Genomic DNA, 8,198 nt, shown 5'->3' on the forward strand with positions numbered 1-8,198 from the left:
TATATATATATAGGCTTTATAGACAGATAAGTTGAGAGTGACTCTTGAAGGACCAGCACCACATCCTCTTGTACCACTGAAGAATTTATCTTCTAGAATCTGGCAGTAAGTTTTGGGAGTTCATTTTTAGTCCATCTCGAGATTTTATCTGTAGACGATAACCTGCTTAATAATTATGCACACCTGAATATAAGGCGTTTTTCACTTCCAGCCTTCATGAACAATAATATATAGGTTATAAGTGATTAAATACAAGATGAATAGTAGTTATTAAGATTGATGTTGTTTGGAATTGGTAAAATGTGCTTGGAAAAAAATATAATCAGAATATCAACTCGCATAATAATTATGTTTGCACTGTATTTTCCCTCTTCCGCTGTCATCAGCAATGCAAGGAATGTTGTGATTGGTTGTCAAGGCAGCCAATCAGAATTTTGCAGCCTCGTCTCTGATTGGCTGGAATTATGGCATATTGTAACGCTGGGTTGTTTAGAGAGCACTGAGGGCGGGCTTCAAGTGAGCAAGCTAGTGAAGCGTTGCACGCGCAAAAGAGAAAGTCTGCACACATCCAAAAACTTATTTTAAATGCAAAATTGATTTTAGTGTGCTCGAAATACTTATTTTCTCCACAAAACTCAGTTCGCGCGCGTGCCAAACGCACGTTTGCGAGCTCAAAATATCTTTCGTGCGCAGAATTGTGGCAGAGATCTAACCCTATACAGGACCAGCCAGCCCACAGCTGTAGTTTCATTAGTGTCCAGTAGAGGGCATGTAAGCAAAAACGTACTAACTTTCACTTGTATTCTGTGTGGTGTTTTCATTTTGCCCAGCTCCATAAACTGTACGAAATTCAGTGTAAGATGAATTTCAGTCATGAACGAAAAAACAGAAAACATCTAAATAGGAGAAATCTAAAACATCTAAATTCTGATCGTCAGTTAACACTTCTGAGTGGAAAGTACACAAAATTCTTTTTAAATGTACGAAAAAATCTGTTCTATTTGAGTTTATTAAAATGAGCAGCTTGGTTTTGGACTATACCAGGGTCTATATTTTAGTGAGTGCATGTGATTTAATTGGTTAAAAAGAAAGACACAGATCAATTGAATCCCAGTCACTCCTTTATTCACCCATTGAAAGACAAATCAAACCGTTATCTGGCCAGTTGATTGCAGAAATGACTTATTAACATTTTTCTCACCTTTTCAGGTGATAATTTGACACCTTCTGCCCCCAGTAAACATCACATTTGACAATCAAATTTTAAAAAACAAACCAAGAAAAAAAAGGTACGAAAAGAAAATCTCTTTCAGCAATTACAACAAGTATAAAAAAAAACTTCACACTTTCTCCTCAGATCATGGTATGGGGCCGCAGATGTTCAGTGCTGTGTGTTCCGGAGAGGGGGGTGGGATTTTGAGTTCTGGGTTTTACGTTCTTGAGAGGCCACGGTTGTCAAGGTCTTTGACCTGTGGAGGTAAACCAGGACATCATCAGTGGAAGTTCAGATGGTTTAGAGGGACAGTAAAGGTTAAAGATGCACAGGTGAGTTCAGATGTACCTTGTATATCCTGACGAGCCAGTGCTCTGTAGTATACGCTTCCTCCAGCACATCCAGTTCAAAGTCCTTGTTGCCAATCTCAGCGTTACGAACTCTGTCATAACCAGGAGGACGCTCTGGAAAGAAAAGTAAATGTAGAGTTTAATTCTAGTCATCACTAACTTCATAGACTTTTTTTGTTCAAACCCTGAACTAAAACTCAACATGAAACAGCATTTGCAACTCATTTAACTTCCATAATGTCAGTTATTTATGAAAATAATAAAAATAAAACATTCGAAAAAATAACATTAAATAGCAAAATAATATTCAATAAAATAATGCTAATTCATAGTGTTTTGTTGACTAAAACTAAAATTGAAACTAAACTATTAAAAACTTTAATTTTCATTAATTGAAATAGCTAAAATTTTATTAAATTTTAGATGAAAAAAAAGAAAAGAACATTTTAATTTTGCCTTGGAAACTAACTGAAAAGGAATAAGTTGAAGCACCAGAATCACTCAAATATTTTTAAAAAAGCTAAACTGAAAAAAAAAAAAAAAACTAATACTAGCCAAAAAATACTAGCCAAAACTACAATTAAAAAGAAAATATAAAAATACAAGCTATTTCTAAATATTAATAAATTCTTTAACAGCACATAAATAATACTAAAATAACACTGTTAATAAAAATAACTAAAATCATATTCAATAAAATATTTAAAATAATTAAATTAATAATTATTTGATGTTATAACTAAAACTGTTAAAAATAGTTGAAATGCTAATTGAAATAAAGCTGAAATAAAATAAAATATAAATTTAAGAATATAAATAAAATGGAAAAATATTGCCTTGGTAAATAACTGAAAATAATTTGAAATACTACAATTAATTACAAAAATTAAATTCAATCACAAGAAAGGAATGAAAGAAAAGATTTTAAAGTGGGCGTAACTACATTAATTGGAGAAACATCTTACTGATCAAGTATGGTAAACAGTTAGTAAAAAAAAAAAGAAAGACAGAAAGAAAGAAAGAAAGAAAGAAAGAAAGAAAGGAAACACACAGGAGATACTTACTGGCTTCGGTGTAAACCTGGCCGAAGCGATAGTAGCACATCTTGTACATGAGGCAGTTGAGCAGGACGGGGGACCCCTCGCGGTCCACGCGGAACTCTCCGGTGGGTGTGTAGTAGTCGTGTTCCTTTATGTGCCTCCCTGTGTCCGTGCTGCCCCCGATACGGACCATCCACAGGAACTTATTAATGTCTACACAAACAAATACACATAAATGTATTAATTTTTACATGTTATTTAGGTTCCATCCAATCCAGATACTACAATTCAAACATTAACAACTAGGGATGCACCGAAAGGATTTTCTTTGGCCGATACCGATATTAACAAAAACCTATTGGCCGATTCCGATACCGATATTGGTCAATTGCATAAAGCAGGGCTTAAAAATGAGAGAGAAAAAAAAAAGACTGGTGCACTCCGAGCAGAATCTGTATTTGAGCGTTTCTGTTCCTGCGTTCCTCTGTGAAACCAGTTTGACTAGAAAAAAATACTGGTTAATAACGTTATTTTTAAAACTTTTTCTTTGCCAATAATAATAATAATAATAATAAAAAAGTACAGAGTTTAATTTACTCAAAAAAAAATCAAAATCATGAAGAGAGTCTTGATCTCGCTTAGTCATAGCCAATACAGCATCATCTTTTCTAGATTTACCAGACCAAATGTATTAAACAAAAGAAAAAACTGTCAACGCATTAAAGGGGTCATAGGATGCTACATGCACTTTTACAAGTTGTTTGAACTGAAATGTGTTTTGGCAGTGTGTGTACACAACCACCCTATAATGATAAAAATCCACCCAGTGTTTTTTTTTTTTAATCTGTTTAAAATTTGTTTTCCCCTTTCTCAAATTGAGCCGATCTCAGATGCCTGAGAGGCCCCTCCCACGATAGTTTGATTGACAATAGTGTTTCAGCACTGACTGGACTGGTGTCTTACCTTCGACCCGCCCTGAGTGAGCTGTCATCAGTCCACCATCTACAGAAGAAGTGAGTATAATGTTTTGTAATGAATCTTTGCAAATCGCCTTTCCAAATAATGTGCTAATTAGCAAGTTTCACGATGAATGCGGCTAAAGTAAACAGTCTCTCTGAGAGCAGCTTGGAAGAGAGGGGTGGGGGTCAGCAGCGCTCATTAACATTTAAAGGAAAATGCTACAAAAACGGCTTGATCTGAAAAGAGACATGAAAGTATTTTTTAAGATATTTAAAAATGTTTCAGCATTGATTAAAAAAAAAACGCTACTCCTATAAGCGTTTTGAGAGGGAAAAAACAGCCTAAATTAGTAGGCTGTACGTTGCATTTTATTATTAAATTCAGAAATAATGTAGGCTAATATACCGGTAAATAAAAGCAAAATTACAAACACAATTAGGCTATTTTAGTTCCCTTCTCTCCACAACAAATCCTTTCAGAAGATCCCTAAAGAATCATATCAACTTGTAGAAAATGGGCATCCTATGACCCCTTTAAAAACATGAAAGTATTTTTTAAGATATTTAAAAATGTTTCAGCATTGATTAAAAAAAAAACGCTACTCCTATAAGCGTTTTGAGAGGGAAAAAACAGCCTAAATTAGTAGGCTGTACGTTGCATTTTATTATTAAATTCAGAAATAATGTAGGCTAATATACCGGTAAATAAAAGCAAAATTACAAACACAATTAGGCTATTTTAGTTCCCTTCTCTCCACAACAATCCTCTAAAGTTGTATTTAGGCTAAACATAAGCGTCAAGCCAAAACAAATTAATTAAATTAAAAACAAAACTGAAGACTACCTCTCTCATTCTGCACGAATCCAAATGTTTCCATATTTGCAAAGTATCTGGATGCTAACCTATTTATTATGTAAACTATAGGCTTTGTTCTTCACTCGCATTATCGACGTAAAACATCATCCTTCACATATAGGCTATATCAGGAGTGAGGCGCGTGCTGGTCACACTGAACAGCACAGACTGTACTACGGACTATTTCAATTGTGCAGTGTAACTTTTTATGCTTCTTTAACTGTATTTTATTTTGATAATGAACAGGCTGCGATGTCAAATTAGCAACAAAAATTTGTTGTATGTGCGTGTGAGGCACCGACGCGATCACTGCATTGTTTTCCCAACTGTTACTCCGTAATTTATGGTCATACCAACGCTGGTTGGTCATACAGATAGAAGCAAAACATCATTCAAAACTGTAAAGCTTTTGCAAAATAAAGAAATCGTTTTTTTCCGTAAACTTCAGAGTGCGTTACAATTATCCGAAACTCAGCACAATTTTTTTTCTTTCGTTTTGTTAATCTGTTAATGATTTGAAGTGAAATATATTTTGTGTATAGGCCTATATATATTCCTTTTTATGTAGCCTATATAGTTTTATTCTGTTTTCTCTGTTCACAGAAACGCTGCAGGTGCGTGATGTGACCTTGTGTGGATCCGTGTTCTACACTGGTTTCAAACAAAAAGCTGCATATTACCTGCCATTAATTTTCACTTAAATGTAGGCCTAATGCTTGGCGGTTCATGACATATCCTCGGATAAACTCTAACGCTGGTGCATTGCCATTGCGACTTACCTATGATGAATTTACAGCTGAGAGCGGGCATTTCACTCGTTGGATGCGTCAGCGTCACGTTTGCATATGGCCGTACTATGCCGTCTGACAAACTATATTTTATACAGATTTTATTTTGTTTTGGCAAGTATTTAATTATTTTGCCCAGAGAAAAACGTTGGATTATGCAACAGACATGCAACTCGTTGTCTCCATGCAGTTAATTAATAACCATCGGTATCGGCCCTTTTCATGCTATTTCCGATATGCCGATGGCTTTAAAATAATCAAAAATCGGCCGATAAATATCGGCGGACAATTCATCGGTGCATCCCTATTAAGAACCACAAAGTCGCTTCCATGGGTCAAAATGCATCTGAGCCCATACCATCAGATGAATATCCCGTCAGTCCACCAAAGATCACCAGGACGTAACTAACATCCAGTTCTCGCATAATCTCATAGGCTTTCTCCTCAGTGGAGGCCATAGCCTGTGAAGAAGAAAAACATTTTTAGAAATGTCCAAAGTATAAAAACTGTAAACAGCAAAACGATATTTTTGTTATTTAAACTATATAAAACTACATCCTCACCTGACCCACTCTGGAGATGTGAGTGTTATTCCAAGTGTTGTTGTCAACCAGAATCGTTCGGTTGGCCATCGCTGTTATTTGATACCCATAATCCCACCATGACATGACTTTAGCATCCTGTGCACACACAAAAGTAATGTGAGACGAGCAAAAATGCTTGGAATCAAAAGAAGCAGGAAGTTTATGAGGGTCAGCAAGCATCATGACAAATCTCACTGACCTCCGGTGTGTTGTGTCTGAGCCAGTAATACGCCTCTCTGAAGTCATCGAAGATGATGCGGCTGCCGTCACCACCGCGGGCGGAGAGCACAATAGACGGGGAGGAGTACGCCTCGCTGGTCACCCAGGTGGAGTGGAAGGTGTATGTGATGAGGAAGAACGCCATTACCAGAATCATCCCACTTGCCACCTACGGTCCAATAAGTGCCCAGCATGAACCAATGATGTAAGGAAAACGAAGAAAGATCAAGAGCATTGATCGTACCTCGTTTTTGATAGGGTAAGTGGAGTCCTGCTGCTTTTTGGACTTCTTGTCCGGTCGGCTAATATCCAGGTTCTTCATGTAGGTGGTGAGGACCTGAGAAACGCCGATGCCAGACAGGATGCACATGACGGGAGCCAGGACTAACATGAGACGCACCTGAGAAGAACAGATAAAACAAGGGTCAGAGATTCCTTTTTTAAAAGAAATGCCTTCAAAAATATTGAGTAATATAAAGTAAAAGTGTTTTACCATCACAGCTGAGAAGTACATGCTGGTGACGCCATACATGATGATGAAAATCGTGGCATCGGAGAGGTTGTTGAAACAGTAATAAAGACCAACTGGAGAAACAAGAGATGACAGATTTAATACATATGATGCACTGTAATTTTACCATTTTTATATACTATAATAGCATTTATTAATATTTTGAATTTGCTTTATTTTTTATTTTTTCCGCTTTTCATTTTAATTTAAGTTTAAGGTTTAGTGATTTGGTTATGTGCTTGTCATTTAAATAAGTTTTTCTTTTTAGCTTTAATTTATTTTTATTTCAGTTTTAGTAATTTTAGTACTTCAGCGTAAACCTATTGTATTTCAGTTAGTAGCCAAGGTGTTATTTCTAATTTTAATTTGTTTAACTAAAATTTATATTTGCTTTATTTCAATTAACAAAAAACTATTTATTTAATGGACCCTTTTCACAGACTGTGATGACGTGTTTCCATAGCTATTAACATCATAAATCTAGCAAAGTTTTTTTTATATTTTAAATTTTTATGTACACTTATAAAATTAAATATATAAAACTAGTTAACGCTGATGCATAAGAGTTGCCATAAGTGGGCAAATTTGACATCTTTCTCTCTTTTGAATAACGTAAAAAATCTCTCGTTATTTTTTCCTCTTTTATAAAGTCATAGAAATGCTATTGTGATTTTTTTTTATTTTGCTATTAGGGCAAATGAGAACACAAAAAAATATTTTGTTTTAGTTTCCTTTCACCACTTTAGAAATCTAAACATCTATGATGACTTCCGCTTCTGAGAACCCCCAAAAAGTGAAAAGACTCCATAATTTTAGTTAACAATAACAAAACTGGTCAGACGGTTTAAAGACAAAAGGCAGCAACAGGAAGATGCTGTACCTGGAAACATGAAGACCAGAAGCTGCAGGTCAAAGTAGTAGGAGGACCAGGTGGTGGGCTGGTGCTCAGACACCGAGGCGATGATGGGGATGTTGTTCTTGGCGTATGATGGATCCAGCAGAGAGTAAAAACGGCCAGTCCAAGGTGAGATTTTCCCTAACATATGTCAATACAAAAACAAACTATTTAGAAATTAGGGCTGTGCAATTAATCGCATGCGATTGTCATGCTCATCTTGTCAGTAAAGCCGGTCCCGTGATTAGTAGTAAATCTCCATCACCTGCTTTCAGATGGAGCGGCATTTAATACACAGAGCCGTAGTTCACTGACAATTAGGCAATATCGCGTTTATAATAGCAGATGAATCGCATTCGATTATGAACGCGATATTGCCTAATTGTCAGTGAACTGTGTAGTAAATGCCACTCCATCTGAAAGCAGGTGATGGCGATTTACTACCAATCACGGAACCGGCTTTACTGACCGTTCAACTCGAGCAGCGGTCTAAAACAGTTTATTTAATCACCAAACGGACACAAGTTTACTTCAAGAATTAACAATTTGGCATGGATGAGTTTGAAGTTCGGTGTTTAAAAAACGGAGCAAACGGAAAGACAAAGCGCGACCTATATTATAGCTCTATAAATGAAGCACACAGACTTTATTAGAGCCACAGAGAGTCAAACGTTTTGCTGAAAATGCACAATACACAATTCATTATTTTGTATTGCATTAACAATTCGGGACCAATATAATGTAATTTAAAGGAAAACTATGTGAATGGCGCTCTGTGGCGCG

The 8,198-nt window shown here is 36.0% G+C and overlaps 1 protein-coding gene across 1 annotated transcript in view; it reads right to left on the reverse strand.

Annotated features, from left to right (window-relative positions):
• Positions 1–1,108: 1,108 nt before the first annotated feature.
• The window catches only part of LOC107653713 (STT3 oligosaccharyltransferase complex catalytic subunit A), an 11,589-nt gene continuing 4,499 nt past the window's right edge, over positions 1,109–8,198 (reverse strand). The window contains exons 10-18 of the mRNA XM_016440509.1: positions 7,401–7,556; positions 6,503–6,594; positions 6,254–6,409; positions 5,990–6,178; positions 5,770–5,886; positions 5,565–5,667; positions 2,628–2,816; positions 1,562–1,677; positions 1,109–1,469 (exon numbers count right to left, since the gene is read on the reverse strand). Coding sequence (XP_016295995.1) covers positions 1,431–1,469; positions 1,562–1,677; positions 2,628–2,816; positions 5,565–5,667; positions 5,770–5,886; positions 5,990–6,178; positions 6,254–6,409; positions 6,503–6,594; positions 7,401–7,556 — 1,157 coding nt within the window. The 3' untranslated portion in view covers positions 1,109–1,430. The remainder of the gene's footprint in view (positions 1,470–1,561; positions 1,678–2,627; positions 2,817–5,564; positions 5,668–5,769; positions 5,887–5,989; positions 6,179–6,253; positions 6,410–6,502; positions 6,595–7,400; positions 7,557–8,198) is intronic.

The sequence above is a fragment of the Sinocyclocheilus anshuiensis genome, unplaced genomic scaffold, assembly GCF_001515605.1.
Source record: "Sinocyclocheilus anshuiensis isolate Anshui unplaced genomic scaffold, SAMN03320099.WGS_v1.1 scaffold315, whole genome shotgun sequence".
Classification (NCBI taxonomy): Eukaryota; Metazoa; Chordata; class Actinopteri; order Cypriniformes; family Cyprinidae; genus Sinocyclocheilus; species Sinocyclocheilus anshuiensis.